A 25,845-nucleotide genomic window follows, 5' to 3' on the forward strand; every position below is an offset into this window, starting at 1 on the left:
CCATAATTTTCTTAAGAATAACCCAAACTTACCAAAAGTTTGCACTAAATCGTTAGAAAAGTTTCGTTTTATACTTTGAAAGATATTTCAAGTTGATATTTTAATTGGTAGATTTTTTATAGTCTGTCAAAGATGATGGAAAAAATTCTCTATTTTTTTGGCCCCTCAGTATAAAAAAATCTATAACTCTCTTAAAAATGGTCCAAATTTGCTAAAGGTTCCACTAAATTATTAAGAAAGCTTCATTTTATGCTTTTGGATATGCTTTAAGTTGATATTTTTATTGGATTTTTTTTGTAGGCGGTCAAAGATGATGGTAAGAATTTCTTAATTTTTTTGGACTTAAGTACCAAAATAAGCATAACTCCCTTGAAAGCTATCTAAATTTTTCCAGACTTCCACTAAGTCATAAAAAAGCTTTAAAAGCTTTATTTTATATTTCCAAATATATTTCGTATTGATATTTTAATTAGACAATTTTTTACAGGCTTTCAAAAGCGATGATAATAATTTTCCTGTTTGATAACTCTCTTGAAAATGGTCCAAATTTGCCCAAGGTTCCACTAAATTATTAAGAAAGCTTCATTCTATGTTTTTGGATATGCTTTAAGCTGATATTTTTATTGGATTTTTTTTGTAGGCGGTCAAAGGTGATGGTAAGAATTTCTTAATTTTTTTGGACTTTAAGTACCAAAATATGCATAACTCCCTTAAAAGCTATCTAAATTTTTCCAAAGTTCCAGTAGATCATTGGAAAAGCTTGAATTTATATGCTCAAATATATTTCATATTGATATTTTAATTAGACAATTTTTTACAGGCTTTCAAAAGCGATGATAATAATTTTCCTGTTTTTTTGGACCCTCAGTGCAAAAAAATTGATTTGAAAAATTGATTTTTTTGAAAAACTCTCTTGAAAATGGTCCAAATTTGCCCAAGGTTCCACTAAATTATTAAGAAAGCCTAATTTTTCCTTTTTAGATATGCCTTAAGTTGATATTCTGGTTAGAAAGCTTTTTGCAGGGTGTCAAAGATGATGGTAAAAATTCTTTAATTTTTTTGGACTTTAGGTACAAAGAAATTCATATCTCATTTAAAAACTGTCCAAATTTCTTCAAAGTTCCACCTGATCGTTAGAAAAACTCGATATTATATTTTTAAGGATATTTCAGGTTAATATTTTTATTAGAAGATTCTTTATAGACTGTCAAAGATGATGTAAAAATTTCTTATTTTTTTGGACCTTTTTTAGTACAAAAAAATTCATGTCTCTTAAAGGCTTTCCAAATTTCTTTCACTAAATTATTAGGAAAACTTCATTTTATATTTTTAAAATTAATTTTGAATTAATATTTTAATTGGATAATTGTCACAGCCTGTCAAAAACGATGGTAATAATTTTCCTATTTTCTTGGACCGTCAGCACAAAAAAAATTTAAAACTCTCTTAGAAATGGTCCAAATTTGCTCAAGGTTCCACTAGGTTATTAAGAAGGCTTCATTTTATCTTTTCAGTTGATACTTTTAGTAAAAATTTTTTTATAGGCTGTCAAAGATGATGGTTAAAATTTCTGTATTTTTTTGGACTTTTGGTACACAAAAATCCGTAACTCCTTTAAAAGCCGTCCAAATTTCTTCGTGTTTAACTAGATCTTAAGGAAAACTTTATTTTATATCTCCAAATATAGTTCAGGTTGATATTTCAATTAGACAATTTTTTACATGCTGCCAAAGATCATGGTAATAGTTTTTCTTTTTTTTTTGGACCTTCAGCATACAAAGATCCAAAACTCTTTTAAAAATGATCCAAATTTACCCAATGTTTCACTAAATTATTAGGAAAGCTTTATTTTATATTCCTAGATATGTTTTATGTTGGTACTTTTATTAGAACATTTTTTGCAGACTTTCAAAGATGATGGTTAGAATTTCTTAATTTTTTTGGACCTTCAGTACAAAAAAATCCATAACCCCTTTAAAAATTGTCCAAATTTGCTCAAAGTACCACTTAAACGTTAAAATGACTTAATATTACATTTCTGAGGATATCATAACTTAATATTTTTACTAGAAAATGTTTTACAGGCTGTCAAAGATGGTGTCAAAATTTCTAAATTTTTTTTGGACCTTCAGTACAAAAAAATCGATAACTTCCTTAAAAAAGGTCCAAACTTGTTTAAGGTATTACTAGATTATAAAAAAAACTCCGTTTTATATTCTAAAAAATATTTAAATTTATTAGTTCCATTAGAACTTTTTTTAAAACCGATCAAAGATGATGGTAAACATGTCTACAATTTTTTGAACCCTCAGTACCAAAAATCGCATCACGCCTTTAAAAATTGTCCAAATTTGCTCTAAGTTATACTAAATCCTTGGGAAAAGTTTACCTTATATTTTTTTAAATATCTCAAGTCGATATTTTAATTAAAAATTTTTTTACAGGCTGTCTGAGCATCATTATCTGCATCTAAACAAGTACCTTATACAGTATCGAAGGCATGTTTTAGATCCTTAATAATTTGTTTGCCTTCAAAACAATAAAGTGATCATCCCGAATGTAATAATACTTGAAAACACGGGCATAGGCAATACAGGCGTATATTAATAGAGGTAATATTTTTAAAACGTTGGTATTTGCAACGCCTTGACCGTAAGCGATGCGTCGCAAGGATGCGACCAACTAATAATTATTAATAAAATCAATGAGGGAGTCGGGCCAATTTGTGTTACGACTTATGATCATAAACCCATTAATATTCGACTTATTTGCTTATAATAATAATAATGGCCCTGTTCTATTACGTTCGATTTTAAATAGTACAAATGCTTGGACATAAGTGTATCACGGGTATAATCAATTTTACGACACGAAATTTGGTCTTGAAAAGTGTACTAAAGGCAAATTACAAAATGAAGGAAAATCTAGATAATTCAAGAGACCACAACAAAATATATCAAAATTGTTTTTCTTTTATTCCAGTTAATTCAATCTTTGCTTGTTTCTAATCAAATATTGGAAGTCAATTTTTAGATATTTAAAGGCATTTATTTGAACCCTCAGTACAAAAAATCGCATCACGCTCTCAAAAATTGTCCAAATTTGCTCAAAGTTCTACTAAATCCTTGGGAAAGGTTTACCTTACATTTTTAAAAATGCCTCAAGTTGATATTTTAATAGAACATTTTTTTACAGGCTGTCAGAGCATCATTATCTGCATCTAAATAAGTACCTTTTTAGCTTTTAATTAATTGATCTATTTATTGGTTATGTGGAGTTAATTTAAATCAATTGTCTTTCAATTTTTTTCTGTAGGATCTTTAGATAATTTAAAATAATTACCAACATTAATTATTCAATTTAATTAATTTTCATAAGTGTTAATATTTAAAAGAACGGTAGCATTACCTTTATCGGCTGGCAGTATTTTAATAGTATTATCGCATTTAAGTGTCTTTAAAGCTTTTAATTTTAAAGAGTTTAAATTTTGTTTAATACTAATAGTAGTAAAATTTCCATTAAAATAACTAATGGAACACCCATTTTTTATTTCGTTTTCTAACAAAAAAACTCAAATAATACTTCAGAACGATGTTTAAATGAAAAAAAGAAAATGGTTTTAATTTAAAAAAAAACGTATTAACCCATCCTAAACATGGACCTTTTACGGGAGCAATTTGGCTTTTTTTTTGTATATTTGTATTAATAAACAAAATTTGCTCTTTTCGAAAATAAATACCCTACATCTAAAGACCGATCTAAAAATAGCAGAGAATATACTTCAAAACATAATAAAACCACTGTAAATCTTAACAATCGTAAAATGGCGCTCATGTAAATAAATCTGGATATTTTGCAAACTTTAAGCGTTAGTCGCGTTTATTTAAAGTGGTATTTTTAAGGTTCGGATTACGGTGGCTTATTCCTTGGACATTAAAAAGAAAAAAATCAGTTTCTCAGTGTTTTCTCTAATGCGATTTTAATTAAAAGTCCGTTATAAACCAAATATTTTTTTACTCAAAAAACGCATTTTAAAAATTTGCAAAGAATGCGATTTTTGAGGATTTTTTTGAGCCAAAAATGGGCTCTAAAAATGCGAGATCTAGGCTAATATGAGAGCTACAGCCTTGGAGAAGATCTCGTTGGATTCAGAAAGACAAAGATAAAACAAAATCGTTGGAATTTTCTCGATAGAGTCCACAGAAGCCGAGATATCGACCTTCGTAGCATGGGATTTTTCATATTTCGGGTATCGAATTTTTTCAACAAAAAATTGATTTTTTTCGAAATCGAACCAATTATACTAGCGGCTCATTCTCATCACCTACATCATGAAAACATCGAGTTATAATGGGATTTAAGCACAACTAAGGGAATGCGGAATGCTAGAAAATTCGGAAAAAGTCACTTTTTGACCTCGTTTAGAGCCCAAAAATGGGTCCTAAAAATGCAATATCTCGGCTAATATAAGAGCTACGACCTTGCGAAAGATCTCGTTGGATTCAGAAAGACAAATATAGGATAAAACCATTGCAATTGTATCGATAGTGCTTATAGAAGCCGAGATAGCGACCTACAAATTTTGGAATTTTTCATTCTTCGGGTATACCCCCCCGTATCGAAATTTTTCATCAAAACTTGATTTTTTTCGAAATCGAACTAACTATACTAGCGGCTTATTCTCATCACCTACATCACGAAAACATCGAGTTATAATGGGATTTAAGCACAACTAAGGGAATGAGAGCACTTTGAAAATTCGGAAAAAGTCACTTTTTTGACCTCGGTTTGAGCCCAAAAATGGGTCCTAAAAATGCGAGATCTCGGTTAATATAAGAGCTACGACCTTGCGGAAGGTCTCGTTGGATTCAGAAAGACAAAATAAAGTCAAAACTATTGCAATTTTTCCGATAGTGTCCATAGAAGCCGAGATATTGACCGCCAAAGTTTGGGATTTTTCATTTTACGTCTACATATCGACTTTTTTCGTCGAAAATTGATTTTTTTCAAAATTGAACTAACTTTACAAGGGGCTTATTCTCATCACTTACATGACAAAAACTCCGGGCTATAATGAAATTTGAGCAAAACTAAGGGAATGAGAGCACTTTGAATATTCGGAAAAAGTCACTTTTTGACCTAGTTTTTGAGGCCAAAAATGGGTACTAAAAATGCGATATCTTGGCTAATATAAGAGCTACAACCTTGCGGAAGATCTCGTTGGATTTAGAAAGATGAAAATAGGATAAAACCATTGAAATTTTTTCGATAGTACCCATAGAAGCCCAGATATCGACCTCCAAAGTTTGGAATTTTTCATTCTTCGGGTATACCCCCCCGTATCGAAATTTTTCATCAAATTTTGATTTTTTTCGAAATCGAACTAACTATACTAGCAGCTTTTTCTCATCACCTACATCATGAAAACATCGGGTTATAATGAGATTTGAGCAAAACTAAGGGAATGAGAGCACTTTGAAAATTTGAAAAAAGTCACTTTTTGACCTCGTTTTGAGCCCAAAAATGGGTCCTAAAAATGCGATATCTTGGGTAATATAAGAGCTACGACCTTGCGGAAGGTCTCGTTGGATTCAGAAAGACAAAATAAAGTCAAAACTATTGCAATTTTTCCGATAGTGTCCATAGATGCCGAGATATTGACCGCCAAAGTTTGGGATTTTTCATTTATGTCTACGTATCGACTTTCTTCGTCGAAAAATGATTTTTTCAAAATTGAACTAACTTTACTAGGAGCCTATTCTCATCACTTACATGACGAAAAAACCGGGTTATAATGAAATTTGAGCAAAACTAAGGGAATGAGAGCACTTCGAAAATTTGGAAAAAGTCACTTTTTGACCTAGTTTTTGAGCCCAAAAATGGGTCCTAAAAATGCGAGATCTCGGTTAATATGGGAGCTACTGCTCGGAGCATTGGACAAAATCACAACCTAATCAACATAAATTGTTAATAAATTTAATGTCTGATGTAATTTAACAAGAAATGGGTATACTTATGTAATATCCAAAATTTACAGCAATTAACTGAAAGATACTTGTCACAGTTGTACTTCGCAACGTCACCATACGTTATTGCATTCTTACCATCAACCTAGTGTACATGTATCTACTATTGATAATCAAGAAACTAACCATTTCCATATATATTTCTCTGGAAATGCTTCTATAATATTTCCAGGTTCTGTTCTATTAACTACGGCCGTCGTAGTATGTTTATATTTTGATTCGTCCAGGAAGTCCAGGGTTTAACCGACAAACAAAGATAAGACTAAAAGAAACATCTATTGACTAAGCTGGATTTAGTGAAGAAAAATAAACCCAAAAATTCATAGAAATCAAGTTTTTCTTCCAGGCATTCAAGTACTTCTGGCTTCAACTGCCTGGAAGGAGTTAAATATTACATAAACTGCCGAAAAAGAATATTCATGTACTATTTAAAAACTGTTGTAATAAAAATAGGATAAAGACAAATAAAGTGTAGCAGCAATAACGAAATTAAACAAGAAAACTTGGATATCTAAGGAATGCTTATGAAAACAGTGATAAAACTGAAAACAAGCAGGCGCAAAGTGATTATTTCCATGTATTTAATGTCAAAAATTCTTTTATTCTTCCATGCTCTCCGGGACTGGACGAGATCAAGAAGAACTTAAACTGCTAAAAATGGATATTAAAATAAAAGTAGGATAAAAACAAATAAAGTGTGAAAACAATAACAAAATTAAACAAGAAAACTGAGGAACCTAAAAAATACTTTTGAAAACAGTAACAAACTTGGAAAAAAAAGGGGTAAAGGGACTACTTTCATAATCGAGTTAGTATATGTCTAATCTTAAAAATTCTTTTATTCTTTCAGAAACTTCAGGGTCAACTGCCTAAAAGAAATCAATAATTTAATTTAATTTAATTGCAATAAAAATTAAAGCAGGATAAAGGCAGACAAAATGTGAATACAATAATAACAAAAAAAAAACGAGAAACCTAAAAAGACTTTGCGGAAGATCTCGTTGAATTCAGAAAGACGAATGATTGATAGTGTCGATAGAAGCCGAGATATCGACCTCCAAAGTTTGAGATTTTTCATTTTTTAGGTATATCCCCCCCGTATCGAAATTTTCCATCGAAAATTAGATTTTGTTGAAATCGAACTAACTATACCAGCGTCTTATTCAGATCACCTTTATTACAAAAACACCGGGTTATAATGAGATTTGAGCAAAACTAAGGGAGTGAGAGCACTTTGAAAATTCGGAAAAAGTTACTTTTTGACCTCGTTTTTGAGCCCAAAAATAGGTCCTGAAAATTCAAGATCTTGGGTAATATGAGAGCTATAAACTTGCGGAAGGTTTCGTTAAATTTGGAAAGACAAAACTAAGTTAAAACCGTTAAAATTTTCTTGATAGTGTCCATAGAAGCCGAAATATCGACCTTCAAAGTTTGGGATTTTTCATTTTTCGGGTACATCCCCCCCGTGTCGAATTTTTCACCGAAAATTAATTTTTTTCGAAATCGAACTAACTATACCAGCGTTTTATTCAGATCACCTTTATTACGAAAACACCGGGTTATAACGAGATTTGAGCAAATCTAAGGGAATGAAAGCACTTTGAAAATTCGGAAAAAGTCACTTTTTGACCTCGTTTTTGAGCCCAAAAATAGGTCCTAAAAATGCGAGATCTCGGTTAATATAAGAGCTACGGCCTTGCCGATGATCTCGCTGAATTTAGAACGACAAAACTAAGACAAAACCGTTGGAATTTTCCCGATAGCTCCCATAGAAGTCGAGATATCGGCCTTCAAAATTTGGATTTTTTCATTTTTCGGGTATACCCCCCCGTTTGGATTTTTTTCAGAATTTTTTTTTTTTCGAATTCGAACTAACTATACCAGCGGATTGTTCTCATCATGTAGATCACGAAAATACTGGGTTATAAGGGAATCTGAGCAGAACTAAGAAATCGAGTATTTTTTCGACCTCGTTTTTGAGGCCAAAAATGGGCATCAAAAATACCATATCTCGGCTATCGTAAAAGCTACGACCTTGCGGATGGTCTCCTTGCATTTAGAACGACGAAACTAAGACAAAACCGTTGGAATTTTCTCGATAGTGTCCAAAGAAGCCGAGATATCGACCTTCAAAGTTTGGGATTTTTCATTTTTCGGGTATACCCTCCCGTATTGAATTTTTTCATCAAAAATTGATTTTTTTCAAAATCGAACTAACTATACCAGCGTCTTCTTCAGATCACCTAAATCACGAAACCACTAGGTTAAAACAAGATTCGAGCACAACTAAGGGAGTGAGAGCATTATGAAGATTCAGAAAAAGTAATTTTTGACGATTATGGTGTATTAGAAATATTTATTTTATTCAACTCTAAAAAACCAATAAATATATAAAACCAAGTTTAACGACAATAATTTTTTTTTAATAACGTTACATAGCCTTCTATATAATCATTTCAAGCATAATTCTACTGGTTGTAGTGTGTTAAATGTAACATGAACAACTGACTGAAGATGTTGTGCGCATTTGCCACGAGGGACCGCCACCCGCCAAAAATTTACGCGGGCCTTTCAAATGTTTTCCGATTTTATGACCTAATATAAACATTTTAAAATAATTATTTTGCTGCAATTCAGTTCGCAGGTAAAATTAAAAACCAATTATGCGGATAGACCACTGGCAGTAGCAGTGGTATAGAGCCCAGTGGCCTTTAGGCAATCTGATCCAGTTTAAATGAATATTTTAATAAACATCGGGTTGGCTTATTGTAGTAGAATGGCGCAGGGTTAAGAATTGCAGGAACATCGATTGCCACAGGGTCAGTCACGCGACCCTAGCCGCAAAACAGCAGGAACGACGTCGGTTCACTCTGGACTTGTAAAAGGTCGCACGGTGTGTTTAAGTGGCGCCATGCAGGATTTCATTTATCGGCTATAAGTGCTCCATTATTTCAGTTAAAACGATACACGTGATTTAGGAAAAAAATGAACAAGTTTAATATTTTTAAGCACCCATAGCCGGCAGCGTGCTATTTAAGTATCTATGTGCAAAGAGACCACTGTTTAATATGTTCTCTTTTTGATAATAATTGATTGGCACCACACTGAAAAAAATGTGTAGAAACGAATGCTGTAGTTAGAGGAATTTTCCTTGAAGAGCATCAACCTTAGAACATTGAAAGCCTTTCAATTTTCTAAGGCGTCAACATTCCTTGGAAGATGTTGGTAACAGACGTCGATGCGTTATTTGTTATCAAAAGCTTGAAAAAGAATCTGGACGCTTTTTTCAGGTACATGACTGTACCAAATAATGTTTGAATTTAGATGTATTTCGTTTATTTCTTAGCTTTCTTGCTTTAATGCTATATTTTAATCAATTAAAATGTTTATTTTCTATACATTTTGATTTTATGAATGACTTATTTTTGAAACCATGAAGACCCACTTTCGAGTCTCAAATTCAAAAACCAAAACTAGTGTCAGACCGTTACAACCGCGCTCTTTCAGTTCCATATAACTTATATAAGACTGAGACGCCGATCAAAGCTCACATGGATATAGTACACAATTACTTCTGAGACACCACAGATAGGTCACGCGGCTATTACTGAAAGTAACATGAGACACCACATTTATGTCTCACGGCAGTTAACGTGTTAATATATTAAAAGCAATTGCATCTTCTGATTTTATTGTATCAAAATATGCGACTCAGTATTGGACTAATTACCACTTGACGAGTTTATAATACTGTCAGATTTGCTTTCATATGCTCATAGGATTTCTTGCTACAAATAAGATAAAATTTACTAGAATTTGAAAAAAAAGGGCGACGCAACATTGCAGTAAATATTACAAAGCAATTTTTTACAGTCTATTATTATTAAGAAGTGAACTCATTTAGTTCCATTTTTTTTCAATAAATCAATCACTGAATGAAGGCCCTTGTAATCGGATCGCTTCTATAAGTGGCACGAAGCAATTAACTAAAAATATCGCAAAACAAATAAAAATGCACTAATGATTTCACTTAATAGCAGGAGAACAAACCTCCCCGTATTTAAAAAAAAAAACAGACGCTTTTAATCACCTACAAAAGAATTTTATATTTTAAAGTAAACATGTAATAAAACATTGTGGAGCAGCGTATAATTACTTCCTTTTAAGCCTCCGGGCTAAAATAAAACCGACAAAAGTTCAAAAGGGCCGTTTGAGAAGGTTTGTATGCGGGCATATTCAACCGTAGAAGGGCATTGTTCCAAAGAAACGCAGTAAGGGGAAACAAGCGTCTAACTTGAAAAAAGTTTGCTTTTTTTTGTTGGATGCAAGGGTTCTTCTCGATTAGGAATGAGTCTCATCTTTACTTCGAAAATAACATTTTCATCATGTCTACTTAAATAAAGATAAACTTCCTTTGAGAGATGACGTTGTTTATGAGGAAAGTGGCTTAAGTTTCTCTATCAAACATGATTGTTATCCACCTCGATCCATCAAGAAAGTAATTGAGTGACTTGCGTTTATCTTTTAACAAACAACTCCATGCTGAGCAATGATTGAAAAATATTTTAACACTTCATACAACTTGTATTAGACCCAACTTCTCATTCGACTTTAAGTTCTAAAGTCTTCAAAGCAAAATATTGATAAGTAGATGAACGTACTAAAACAACTAACTAACCTGTGAACTTCTTTATATTATTGAAGGATTGGAATTCCGTCTATTCGACTACAGTTCTGACGATTAAAAAATATAAATAGGAGAATGTAGAAAATTAACTAGAGGTTCGTAGTATGTCGCTTGCTTAATAGCGTTCTTTTTCCACTGTAATTATGTTATTCGTATTCGTATTCAAACTTAATTATTGGGTTGTCTTTTGATCTGTTAGTGAGTCCAAAAACCCACTTTTTCTCAGCTTCATGTATATATCGAAATAAGTCTAAAACTATTAGACTTTAAAGCAAAACGAAATTATTAAAATAAGAAAATGTACTAAAATTATTAGAGGTTCTCGAAAATAATTTGTGGCGAATGTGCTGTGTTCCGGAATATTTGCTCGTTTTTTGTTCACCATTTTCTCCAGAAACCACAATTTTTTTTCAGAGTGAATTCTTAGCACCACGAACTTATTATTTATTATACGCAGATTTAAGTTGATTCTCTTGAGATTTTTGAGAGGAAAATGTTGTGAATAAAGGCTAAAAGACGTCTACAAGACGTCAAATATTTATGTAATATATATAACGCCTGTGGACCAAATGCGACCTAAAAATGACCTCGATTCCAGATTTTTTTTTAATTTTCTTATTAATCAAGGCATTTGGAATAAAACTTGGTTTTATTTCAGGACTTTTCAATCATTTTTCACGTCTTCCGGGTATTTTAAATCAATTTTCTTTAAATTTTAATATTTTAAAATAGGGTTTAATAGTTTCCAGAGTTTTTGTAGTTAAATTTTGTTTTATTTCAAGATTTTGAGGTAATTTTTCCACGTTTTGCAGGTATTTGCCATATATGTATAATATTGCACTATAATGTTTTTATTTCACTTAAGGTCTTTATTTAATTTAACGCTTTGCATTTATAAGATTTTTTTTTAAATTTGGAAAAAAAATGGGAAAAAATTTTCTAGGCTTTTTGAACCAGTTTTTCTATTTTCAAGATAGTTAGAGTGATTTTTTATGACTCTTAATGTAATTCTGTAGGTTTTACAGAAAACTGAATGTCGCTGAAACGTCCTGAATAAAGGCTAAAAGACGTCTTTAACGGAAGTGAAAAAGACGCCTACAAGACGTCAAATATTTATTGACGATGAGAATTTGAGAATTTTTTGAATATAAACAAAACATTTTTATTTAAATCCCAAATATATATATATATATATATAAATATATGTATTTATTTATTTATTTGTAAGTATAACAACATAAAACAAACATTTTTTAGTTAAATTTATTGAGGAAACATTCGGTACAAAAATATTGACAACTTATAACGTTTATATATTTTATACTTTTCTCAGTAAAACATTTTTTTTTCTTTTTTTTTTAACTTTTGTATTACTTTTTTTTAAGCATTTTCTTATTATTATTGATTGCAATTGTATTTTTTCCATTTTTCCCATTCAGTTATTGTATGTAAATCCGTTGAATGGCGTAAATAAAATAAAATAAAAATAAAACATAAAATTCCAAAGTGTCAAAAATCTAAATTTTAGATGATAAATTATTGCATAACCCCCTTTTATGTATTAATAAACCAAGCCGCCTTAGTGTGTATTTGTGGTAAGGTAAATATGGTGCAGGTGATCCCGAGTTCAATTCTTGACATATATGCTAATGCTTCAAGTATGTACTACATTTCTAAAGTTTATACTTGGAATTATCTACTAGTTGTAGTAGTATTTACTACAGTTTAAATGAAGTTGGTGTTTGACAAACTTCGGCTCCAGCAATCAGTGGAGTCATATGGAATGTAGGAGAAAACCCAGTTCTACACAGAGTACCAGGTGCATGTCAAGCCGGTGTAAGCAATGAGATTTATGTTTCCTTCCAAAACAGTGAAGATGACTTCCTCAGTTCTAAATCTGGCTCTAAACAAGTCATGACACCTAAAGGTTCTAAAGCAGCTGATAAGGAGGAAACACTTATTCATCTACAAAAGACCTGTCTACGAAGACAAATTGAAGCAGCCGAAGCCCAAATTTCTGCTTCTCGAGCTCAACAGTCTTCAGCCGAAGCTCAAGAACGGACCGCGATTGCATTGGTCAATTTTGCCAAAGCTGGTGGGCAGTAAGTTGACCATTTAATTAGGCGGGACATATTGGATTATTAACAGGAATATAAAATCTACATATGAGCCCATAATTTAAATATAATATGAGGCGTAGTATCCACTAGTATGCATGCGTAGTATCTTTTTTATACTTAGTTTATTATTGAACATTTCATAAGTTACCTATTTAGTATATAATTATTATAATTATAACTTAAATTATTAAGTATGTTAGTTATCATTACGAAATAAAAACTCAGCAACTTCATTTCTGCGTTGTGTACCTTGATTTCGAATTGGTGCTTGATTACCCTCTGGCATTAGTTCATTGGGATGCTGAACTTTCATCTCAATTCGATCAAAATCATGGTATGGATCTTGTAGATATTTAGCTATATTGTGAAGTACTACAAATGCAGTCACAATATGTTCCGGAATGTTTTCAGTTTTTAGGCGAAAAGTATACTGGAGCATTGGAAAACGTCGTTTTAACTGCAGCGCTCTATGACACATCGTTCCTTTGCATGGATTAAATTATAATTTTCTTGCATTGGTGTAGTTGGATTTTTATATGGTGTCAATAACCACGGGGCAACACCATATCTTTCATCACCTAATAAAGCTGCTTCGTGCACATTATTATACATAATTCCATGCACTATGGAGTTTCGCCAAATTCGACTATCGTGTACGGAGTCTGGCCAAGATGCATCTACACTTGTAAACATTTCTCGGGCATTACAAGTAGCTTGAACATTTATTGAGCATACCCCTTTTCTGTTCACGTATTCATCACCGTGAATAGATGGTTTTGTTATTTTTACATGGGTACAGTCAATAACAGCTATAACCCTGGGCATTCGCTCACCACGTGCTCCCTCATTAATAGCAACTGTAAGCAATTCGTTAGTGTTGGGGAACTTTATCCAATTGTTTCTTTTTGAATAAATTGCTTTAGATACCGTGGCTAAGGTTCTGGAAACAGTGCTTTGATTGACGTCTAGATCAACACCAACTCCTGGCTGAAATCCAGGATCTGCTGTAAGAAAAGTTATATACATTTTTCAAATTACAAAGTTAATTTACTAGAAACACCTAAACTTCTCAAAAAAACCTTCATTTTCCGAGTCGGTGACAGGGCTCCACCCCTTGTTTCCACCGGTTCACCGGTCTAAGCCACTCTACATTTTCTCTGTTAAATCTAAAATACCAAAGCGTGATTAGATGATTGGGATAGAAAAATCTATTAAATTTATGGTAATTACCTAAATAATTTTGGATATAAATCGTCATTATTGTATTCTTTTCTTTGTTTATATACTTTTTGACGATGCACATCCATAAAAACTGCCATTTTTTACTAAAACACTTTGATTGCTAGGGCCGAAGTTTGTCAAACACCAACTTCATTTAAACTGTAGTAACTACTACTATAACTAGTAGATACTTCCAAAGCATAGCACCTTCTACTATGTATCGCGTACAGAGTAGTATATGCTACAGAGAGTAGTAAATGCTTCATTAGTGTAGTATAAACTTTAGAAATATAGTACATACTTGAAGCATTAGCAGATACTACTTTTTATGCATTTCACCCAATGTCTCTTTTTTGTTACTTTTTTACCTTAACATTTTGATTTTGTTTGTTAATGGATTATGTATTAAAAAATTCTCAATATTTACCAATATAGTAAATGAAAGTCATTTTAAAGATCACAAACTGGACGCCATTGTGTATGAACGATTATCCTGAAATGACTAATCAGGACGACATGAAAACGTCTTGTACTGACGTTAAAGTGACGTCGCTCGGACGTCATTTTGGGTCATAAAACGTCCGTGGACCAAATACGACCTAAAAATGGCCTCGCATTTAAATAATTTTTCTTTTTTAATGTTTTTGTTTTCAATTTTTAATTTAGATTTTTTTGATATTAGTCAAGGCATTTGAAATAAAATTTAGTTTGGAATCATTTTTCACGTGTTCCGGGTATTTCAAATAACTTTTCTTTAAATTTTAATATTCTAAATACGTTTTGGCGTTCAATTTTTAATTTTTGGAATTTCTGAAATAACTTTTAATAGTTTCCAGAGCTTTTGAGTATTTGTATATTATACCAGGAATTTGTAATTAAATTTTATTTTATTCTAAGATTTTAAGGTAATTTTACCACGTCTTGCAGGTATTTACAATATACAGGGTGGCCATTTGAAAACGAAACAGAGCCTATTTTGGGTCCCTCAGAACATTTGCGGACCCGTCAATTTTTGATTCAAGAGAGAAACATTTCTTTGCTAGTTTCGCCCCCCTGAGGGCAAAGCCCTAGCGGGGGTGACAAGGGCCCCCAAAATTTTAAATGGAACGGGGGGTCGAGCGATACCTTATTTTAAAGGTATTTTTATGTGGATTATAACCCTAAAGTTTTAAATCACTACTATTTGCCTAGTCGATACAGGGGCTAATAAATGTTCAAAATGTTGGACTTCGACTTCCATACAATAATACAGGTTTTGTTCAAACCTTTCCCGAACATTTTGCAAAATTTCTGGGGTGGTTGGACGATTCCCTTTCGGGAATTCCCTCTGAGTGTAACAAATGTAGGAAATGTTTAAATATCTTCGGATCATGAAGAGAATATATAGAAAAATATTGATTGAAAACCAACTAGTGCTAAGAATTGGCCAATAAACTAGTGTCAAATTTGATCTATTAAAAATACATAGAATCGGTACATGTAGCATAAGGAGTAAGTTTTAAAAGAGATGAAGAGATCAGGTCAGTAAACTTGGAATAAATGAAATGCGTTGGTCTCAAGTTGGAACAGTAGTAGTTTCGTAGTCAAAGACAGTCCATAACACACAAATGGAGATTATTCATTATCAATCAAAGATGATGAACAATGGCTTTAATAATGATACAGATCGGGTTATCATTGTTATGGGTGCCAAAACTGGTTAAACAAAACAGGATCCTATGGCTTGGGTACACGTAATGACAGAGGAGATATACTTGCAACGTTCTAATTAGAAAAGCAACTAATAATCATCAACATAGTCAGGAAGTACAACAGAACAACTACACTGAATAAGGACAAACCCAAAGATGAAGCCACCATTAGAGTAAACATTACAAGTAATTTACAAGAGACAGTAGAAAGAAGAAGACAGCAGAGAGAAGAGAAGAAAAACACGACTTGTTTAATTTAAATAAAAAACTGAATCAAGTTAGCGGCAATAATTGACTAACCCTAGAAGACCAAGATGGAAACAAATTAAAAAATATAGGTCAACTTAATAGATTGAAGGAATTATGAAAGATCTGGATGTGATGCAAATGATACTACATCACGACAGCCTAGAATTACTAGAAATGAAGTAGAAAGAGCGATAAAACTAGTCAAAATGGAAAAGCAACTGGACCTGATTAAGTGGGCTCATAACAGCCTCACAAACTCCAACTATAAAAATAATGCAGATAAATTGGCTTAAATTAACATTTCATGATCTCGAGGAAGAATAGATCAACCAAATGCAAAGACTATAGAACACTTAGTCTAATTAGTCACGTAGAGATATATTTGAGAGTAATAAATGGAAGAGTACATTCAGTTTGGTTTTTAGAATGGCCTGGGAATTGTAGAGGCATTGTTTGATATTAATGTACATCTTCTTCGACTTCTTATTCTTCTTTAAGTGCCTATTCGTTTCAAATATTGGCAATTATCCTGGATGTGATGACTTTGTTCACCAATCCTTTAAAAGGTTCAGTAAAAGTTTTGAGTACCATGTTCTTCAAGTTTTAAGTCATGATATTCTCCTTCTTCCTGGTTATCTTCTGCCATAAACTTTCCCTTGGAAAACGTACTTTAAAAGGTGATATTTGCTTTAGTTCCTCACAGTATTTCCGAAATATTCAAGCTTTCTTCAATCTCTCCATCGCTGCCTTAATGGTCACTCTATCCATCCATGATATCCTCCTGGAAAGCCACATTTCGAAGGCCTGAAGTTTTCTTTGTTTTGCCATGGTTAATGTGCATATACTAGAAAAGATTAGAGAAATATATAGCATAGGAGGAGTCTGATTTTGCCATTTGTTTGAACACTTTAACCAACACCAACAGAAGGTGGCTCTTGCTTTCTCTCTTCTACACATGATCTCCTGTAAATGCTCCTAATTATCATTGATCATTATTAACCCAATAAATGTCTTACTCTGTCTTTTGGTGTGTTATTGATTGTAAAGCCGTATCTTCCATCAGTTTCTCTACTGATCACCGTGAATTTGCTGAGGTCTTTTTTCAGGATGTTGTGTATGCACCTCACGAAATATTTGAATCAGCCCAATAGCGACGATTCACAGTACCATTTAGGAAAAAGGAGCATTCGTCAGAAAAACATACATTAAATAGAAAGTGTGGATCATTGGCGGCTTGTTCAGATATAGTTTCACTGTACTCGCCTATCAAAATCGTCTTCGTTTAGTTCTTGTACGAGATGCATTTTGTACGGATGAAACTTGTAGCCTCAATGTAGGATCTTGCACAATATGGCCTAAAATAGCTACTTCTGGAGCTTCATTCATCACTGGATGCTGGAAGCACATTTCGCGCTTTTTATTAGCCACAGACCCAGTTTCCCTAAATATGTCCTTGCGATGGACCTGTCGATTAGGGTGTTGTAGTGTGTTAAAGAGCTGGGCAGTTCTGTAAGCATTTTCATTGTTCGCAAAGAAAAGAGAAATTATTTCAACTCTTTCAGCAAGTGAATAAACCATTATCACACTCAATATTGTAACTAACTAACTTTAAAGAGCTATTTGTTTGACACACTATGATCTGACAGCAGTAATTGACAACCACTATTAAACTTCAAAATGTTGCTATAATAACAGTCTCAACAATAACCAAGAGTTCCCTTGCAGAATTGGCATAGATACCTACGGGTATTAAAAAAAAAACAACAGAAAGTACGGTTCACAATGTAGGAGAACAAAATTTTTTGTATTTATTTAACTGCTAAATTTACAAGCATTTTTTTTCATAAAAAATGTTGACATGTTTTTGTAACTTTTATTAGCCCCTGTATCGACTAGGCAAATAGTAACGATTTAAAACTTTAGGGTTATAATCCACATAAAAATACCTTCAAAATAAGGTATCACTCGTTCCATTTAAAATTTTGAGGGCCCTTGTCACCCTCGCTAGGGCGACAAGAACCCTCAGAAGGGCGAAACTTGCAAAATAATGGTTCCCCCGTGAATCAAAAGTTGACGGGTCCGAGGATTTTTTCGCAAATGTTCTGAGGGACCCAAAATAGGCTCTGTTTCGTTTTCAAATGGCCACCCTGTATGTATAATATTGCAATATATTGTTTTTATTTCACTTTAGGTCTTTACTTAATTTAACGCTTTATAAGATTTTTTTAAGTTTGGAAAAAAATTTGGAAAAAATTTTTCCAGGCTTTGAGAATCAAGTTTTTTTATTTTCCAGATAGTTGGAGTGATTATTTATTGTAATTACTCTTAATGTAACTCTGTAGGTTTTCCAGGAAACTGGATAAATTTTCTATATTATTTCATTAAAAAAATAATCAATAAAGGGTTTCTTAGCATGCTAAACAAAAAGTTTATTTTATAAAATATCTTCAAATCCATGAAAAAATCACCCTTAAAATAAAATCTATAAATAATCAATAAACTAATCAATTCTGACTCTGATAAAAAAAACAATAAAAAAACGTTAAGGATTCTAAAAAAAATATATTTTTAAGAAATTCTTAAGTCTATCACTTGAAGTCGACGAATTTTCAATTGTAAGACTTGATTGTTAAAAAAATAATCAATAAACGGTTTATAGGGCTTTTAAGCATGCTAAACATAAAATTTATTTTATAAAACATCCTTAAATCCATGAAAAAATCACCCTTAGGAAATTTTTACCCCTTGCAAGCATTTCAATCATTGTTTAAATATTTTCCAGGCATTTAATGTAATTTTGTAAAATAAAATGGAAAATGACTTTAAATAATAAAATAACTCAGTTTTAGCACAGCCTACTACGATAAATTAGGATTTTTTTTTTAAATTCAGATTTTTAAAAATAAAAAAATTTACTTGTGAATAAACATTATTAAAGAGGAAATTTTGCAAAGATTTAAAAAATGCAAGAACCGAATATAGAGCCTATAAAAAAACCCAACGTTAATGCTGTACCTTGGTAGAAAAAGGGTCAATGTCCAAATTTCCCATATTTGAGTTATAGGCATAGGAAGTTAGTTTATTAATGACTTAACATTATTGAAAAGGCCAAAGTCCAAAATACTTGTGTTTTAGCGAAATAAACAAAATACACAAAGGCCTATGTCCAATTCTAGTTAATAGAAAAAAGGTCAATCTCTGGACTTTTCAATATATTAGAAGAATAAATTAAATGGCCAAAGTCCATAATATGGCCATTGGCCCTTTTGTATTATTTTATTTAGGAGATTAGCCTTAAGATTTTAAGGCGTACCTAGTTTTTATAACCTCAAATTTTTAGTGTAATTTATTATATTATTAGTAAACTGTGTTCTGTGTTTGCATAACGTTAAATTATCAAAATGAGCAAAAGGACCCTGGAAATTTTGCAGAGATGACTGAGAAAAAACTAAAAAACGTGTAAGGAATGAAAAATGAAAGAAGGGATCGCAAAGAAAAAGGAAAAGAACATAAGACAAAAAAAGGAATCTTACATAGGGCAAAAGATCTAAAGGAGCCATGCGAATGTAAACTAAAATATTGGCAGAAAATTGAAGATGTCCAAAGGCAGAATCTATTTAGAGATTTCTACAATTTATCAAGGCATGGTCAAGATCAGTTTATAGCGGAAACTGTTAGGGAATGTGCAAAATTTAGAGAACGACAAAGAAAATTAGCTGATAAGCAAATTAAACCCAGTCAAAGAAACTTTTCAAGAAAGTACTTTCTCACAAATGAAGATCACAAGAATTTGGAGGTTTATCAGAAAATGTACCTAAATACTTTTGATTTGACCCTTAAAAAAGTGAGAGTAATTGTCGAAAAAAAAAGATTAAATGATTCAAATATTTGCTCTTCAGACGGTCGGGGAAAACATCAAAATCATTATAAAGTTACCGAGGAAAAAAGAGATTTTATTAAATCACATATTAATACTTTTCCTACATATAGCAGTCATTACTCTAGAGAGAGGACATGAAAAAAATATTTAAGTCCCGATCTTTCAATTGCCCAAATGTATCGACTTTACATTCAATATTGCGAGGAACAGTAAGCCCCGAAAAAGAGTCACTTTACAGACAGATTTTTAATTAAAATCTGTATTGTTGTGACGAATTCATAATGAGTTACTTATTATATTGGGTATTACGTTTTACCTTCAAACAAACCTTCAAGGTTCAAATTAGGTATTTTTAAAAAAAGTAGGTCTTCTTGTTGTTTTTTATCATTTTTTAATTATAATATTCATAACAAAGTTAGGTAGGATATTGAAAAGAAGAAACGAGCTCAGAGATTATTAGATTGAACCTCAGCTCCTACGTATATAAAAAATCTATTATACCTCAAGTAAATTATTGTATTTAAAACTTATTGAACTTAAATTAAATTAAGTATATCGAACGGTATCGTTACAGATTTAAGTTCATATTTCTTTTAAATACGTGAATAAGTCTATTTTCTTCTTCTTTTCAATTGTTGAGCGTGTGAGATAAAAATTTCTAAATTGATTTTTGCTATAAGTGACGTAATACCCAATATAATAAGTAACTCATTCAGATTTTTAATGAAGAATTCATTTTCATTCAATTCAACATTCTTTTCATTTCATGCCCCTGCGAACATCACTTGCCCTAAATGTGACAGTTTAAATGTAAAGTTAAAGACATTTGATGGTAAAAATCTTATAGAAGAAGAAAAAACTAAAATTGAAGTTTTGAAACAAAGAAACGCTCACTTAAACCTCTCTGAAATGGCTTACAAACTTAAGTCATTAGATAAAGAAAACAGCAAGAAAGACATCAAATTTGTTGTTGCATCATTCGAACTACAAAAGTGCTTACCTACATCATATTTCCGTAATGGCGTTTCTTTTTATAAAAGACAACTCTAGACTTCAACTGCCGGCAATTTGGGACAATTGCTGCTCGTGGAGGTCAAGAAATTGCTTCATGCGTCCGAAAATACATCTTGTCATTACCAAAGGAAACGAAAGTTTTAAATCTTTATAGTGATTCATGTTCGGGGCAAAACAGAAATATTTTTATGTGTACTATGATGAGCTATGTCTTGAAAGAATGTCAAGATCTAGGACATAATTTGCAAGAAATTAACCACAAATTTATGGAGCCTGGTCATACTCGTATGGAGACCGACACAATCCATGCAGCAATCGAAATATGCAAGAAAAAAACGACTGCTGAAATAGAAGTCCCCCATGACTGGACGAATTTTATAAGAACTGTGCGCCGAAATCCACCCCTTCAAGTTAAGGAAATGTTACAAAAAGACTTCCTAAATTTTAACAGCCTTTTGACGGAAAAATTAGATTGGTGAAGCTGTTCCATGGATGCGGATTAAATGGATGAAGTTCTCCGTTGAACACCAGTTTCAGATTTTTTACAAAACGAACTTTAACGATAGTAAAGAGTTTAAGGTTGTTGACTTGAGAAATGGTTCTATACGAAACCGGCCTGCGATTCTGGATATTGATGTGCCTAAACCTATAAATCAAGAACCTCTACCATTGGCAGATCTTAAAATCAAAGATTTGTTAGATTTGCTGCCTTACATTAGCGATTATAACAAACTATTTTATGAGAGCTTATAAAGATCTTCCGACTTAAATGTTGAAGATATACAAGACCCTGAGCATGAAGAAAATAACTAACTTTCTCTGTTATTTTAGTGTAGGTATCATAAGCAGTAAAGATTTATGGCCACAGAAAATTAATTTTCTAATGCTAAAAATTACGAATTTCGTGTATAAATAAAGATTATTTTCGTAATTGGGATTGTTTTATTGTAGCAAAAAGGCCGATGTCCATTAGCTCTTTAATACTGCCTTGGCCAATGTCCATTTTTTTTGCAATCTAGAAGACTAACAATACATTTTCAAAAAGAATCCCTTCTTAATATTTAAAATCCCAAAAATAAGTAAAGTAGGAATTTATAAAAATATAAAGTCAATCCATCTCATTAACCCTGTTTTTCTCAAAACAGCTGAAATGGACATTGGCCTTTATTCTACCAAAGTACAGAATGATGGTTGCCAAAAGACGAAACGTCGTATTAACACCATCATGTAGCATTTATTTTAAAATCGGATCAGAAATAGGGTCAGAAAAAAATAAAATCGATTTTTTCGAATACCTTCGAAATTTTTGAATTTTTTAAACTTTGAATTTGAATTTTTTGAAACTACGCTTAGATTTTCAAGAAATTCATTGCGTGCATTATGGAGCTCATTTAAATTCTCTAATACGCCAATCAATGGGTCAGTTTACCGATAACACTACTATTCTGTGACATATTAAAGCGGTAAAATTAATTGTGCTTATCAATCAGCAATATAAATATAAAGTCCGTATTTTCAGTCATAAAAAAATCATCCATTCCTATCGAGTTTTTAATTTAATCGCTAGCAATTATTATTCGGTCGATGTTTTCGTGCCGACATCGAAATTGCGTTGAACAGTGGAGGAAATTTTAATTTCCTCATCGGCGAATTGTAAACTCGATTAAAACTCTCAGACCCACGGGACATTTTTAACCATAATTTTTTTTCCTTAATTACCTCTGGACTACTAAGTGTACTTTGACGAAGTTCTATGCATGAATTTTCCCGTACAGGAGAACTTTTTCTAATACCTTGACCTCTTAATGCCTGAAATAATAAACCAGTTATAAATGTTTGAAAAGCAACAGTCCGGGTTGTTTTCGTGGAATCGTCAATATCGAATTGAAAATTTAATAAGGTTCTAAAAGGTAATTTCAAAAGGGGATCGTAATTTATTCATGGTTAATTCGTAGATCTATTTTTAGGGATAGTGGGAAATCGGACAGAACGTTCAAATGTTGAGTGCTATAATTGATTTAAACTCTATTTAATTATGCAATAGTTAGTGGTTTAAATTAAATAAAATATAAAAATAGAAGAAAAATATAGTACAAATTAACAAGCACGTTAAATGAAGTACTTATATATATTTTTTTAATTTTTCTATAATGTAACATTTTTGCCTCTTAGTTAGAGTTACAGGCATGCTTAGATTTATTGATTACTTTTGTACCAGTACTCCGATAACTCGAAAAGTTTCACTTAAAACAGTACAATTTATATCATATTTTTTTCAATAAGTGAGTTTTATTGGGTATAGAGCCCATGGACAGTCAACTGTACTTGAAACCCGATAACTCGAAAAGTGCATTCGGCTCCTTTTGCACCTGAAACCAGTTTTATTCAGCATAATGTTTTTAATGCAATGCAATTTGTTTGATATTTTTTCGTTAAATAGTTTTTTAATAAATTGAGTTTTAGTGGGTGTAGGTCCGCATGCAGTTAACTGGCCCAAAAACCTAATAACTCAAGAAGTTTTACTTAAATCGTTTTACAGTTAAACAATATTATTAAACCTGAATAAGATAATGTACATACAGTTCTTTAAAGGGTCTAACTTTTTTCGTTTTTGAGTTATGGATGTGTGAAAAAATTACAACTTTAAAAAAAAAATGTTCCCAACTCTTTGTACAGTTATGGAACCTGGAGTAATTTTTGTATAACCCTTTAAAGAGTCTTATTTCCTTGATTTTTAGGTTAAAGGCACATTGAAAAAAAATGTATATTACTAAAAGAATGTTTTACCCAACTCCCTGCACAAAAATCAACAATCTCGAATCGAATCTCATAAATGGGACAATCCTTAATTATTTCAATGTGACCTACCTCTCATTTCTTCACCAGTACTTTCCATTACATTGTCTTTCTTCCAGAGAGTTGAATCCTGGAATTACTGGACTATCTGGAATAAATAAAAAAATGAATTAATTCAGGGAATTTTCAGGTCTTCTAGACTAGGAATCTGTTTTTTTTACGGTTACCTTCAGTCATGTTGTTTTTCTTCCAGAAAGTTAAATCCTGGAATTCCTGGACTGCCTGGAAGAAATAAAAAATTACATTCAAATCTTTGGTTCTTTAAAATTCACTGAAACTTTAATGAATTATTTCAGGGAATTCTTAGGTCTTCTAGATCAGGAATCTGTCTCTTTCTTTACCACTACCATGTTCACCCTTGTTGCCTTTCTTCCAGGAAGTAAATCTTGGAATTCCTGAACTGCCTGGAATAAATAAGAAATTACATTTAAATCTCCAGTTTTTGAAATTTGTCTGAAACCTTAATGAATTATCTGAGGGAATTTTTAGAGTCTTCTATACCAGGAATCTGTGCTCTTTCTTTACCACTATCTTCAGTCATGTTGTCTTTCTTCCAGGAGGTAAATCTTGAAATTAGTTTAATTTTATTATTGCCCCTGGTATTTGTATTTGTATTAAATTTGTATTTGTATTAATAATGTTTTTCTTAAATTAGGTACTGTAGGTTTATTCTTGTTTCTTTTCGTTTGTGTCCTGTACATATATTACACTTTTTATTTTTATTTTTATTTCTACTATTGCAATAAGCTCTTCGGTTCTTCAAAATTCTCTAAAACTTTAATAAATTATTTCAGGGATTTTTAGGTCTTCTAGACCAGGAATCTGTATTCTTTCATTACCACTACCTTAAGTCATATTGTCTTTTTTCCAGGCAGTTGAATCCTGGAAATCCTGGTCTGCCTTGAATAAATAAAAAATTACATTTGACTCTTCAGTTTTTGAAATTTGTCTGAAACCTTAATGAATTATTTGAGGGAATTTTTAGGTCTTCTAGTCCAGGAATCTGTGCTCCTTCTTTACCACTACCTTTAGTCGTGTTGTCTTTTTTTCAAGAAGTTGAATCCTAGAGTTCCTGGAATGCCTGGAATAAATAATTCATTATATTCAACTCTTTGGTTCTTCAAAATTTTCTGAAACCTTAATAAATTCTTTTAGGGAATTTTCAGGTCCTCTAGTCCAGGAATCTGTGCTCTTTTTTTACCACTACCTTCAGTCATGTTGTCTTTCTTCCAAGAAGTTAAATACTGGAATTACTGGACTGCCTGGAATAAATAATTAATTATATTCAACTCTTCGGTTCTTCAAAATTCTCTGAAACCTTAATGAATTATTTCAGGGAATTTTTAGGTCTTCGAGTCCAGGAATCTGTGCTCTTTCTTTACCACTACCTTCAGTCATAATATCTTTCTTCCAGAAAGTAAATCTTGGAATTCCTGGACTGCCTGGAATAAATAATTAATTATATTCAACTCTTTGGTTCTTCTAAATTCTCTGAAACATTAATGAATTATTTTAGGAATTTTTAGGTCTTCTAGACCAGGAATCTGTATTCTTTTATTACCACTACCTTTAGTCATGTTCTCTTTCTTCCAGGAAGTTGAATACTGGAAATCCTGGACTGCCTGGAATAAATAAAAAATTATATTCAACTTTTTGATTCTTCAAAACTCTCTAAAATCTTAATAAATTCTTTTAGGGAATTTTCAGGTCTTCTAGTTCAGGAATCTGTGCTTTTTCTTTACCAACCCTCAGTCATGTTCTCTTTCTTCCAGGCAGTTGAATCCTGGAAAGCCTTGACTGCCTGGAATAAATAAAAAATTCTATTCAACACTTTGGTTCTTCAAAATTCTCTGAAACCTTAATAAATTATTTCAGGGAATTTTTAGAGTCTCCTAGACCAGAAATATGTGCTCTTTCTTCACTATTACTTTCAGTCATGTTGTCTTTCTTCCAGGCATTCGAACCCTAGAATTCCTATACTACATGGACAAAATTCTCTTCTCAATTTGTTGTAAGCATCTTCTTGGTCTTTCAAAATTTTCATGAAACCTAATTTAATAACCAGTAAAAATGTCTAGGATTCTAGGACTTATTTTCCTCA

General features: G+C 31.9%; 2 protein-coding genes across 12 annotated transcripts in view; one reads left to right on the top strand and one right to left on the bottom strand.

The window, feature by feature from the left end:
• The window catches only part of LOC126744960 (glycine receptor subunit alpha-4), an 88,546-nt gene that overhangs the window by 9,163 nt on the left and 53,538 nt on the right, over positions 1-25,845 (top strand). The gene's annotated exons all lie outside the window — the stretch shown is intronic.
• Positions 13,287-13,859, bottom strand: LOC126745299 (putative nuclease HARBI1). Its single transcript, XM_050453072.1, has one exon. It carries the CDS (start codon positions 13,857-13,859, stop codon positions 13,287-13,289), a length of 573 nt encoding a protein of 190 aa, XP_050309029.1.

This window comes from Anthonomus grandis, chromosome 15 (genome assembly GCF_022605725.1).
Source record: "Anthonomus grandis grandis chromosome 15, icAntGran1.3, whole genome shotgun sequence".
Lineage (NCBI taxonomy): Eukaryota > Metazoa > Arthropoda > Insecta > Coleoptera > Curculionidae > Anthonomus > Anthonomus grandis.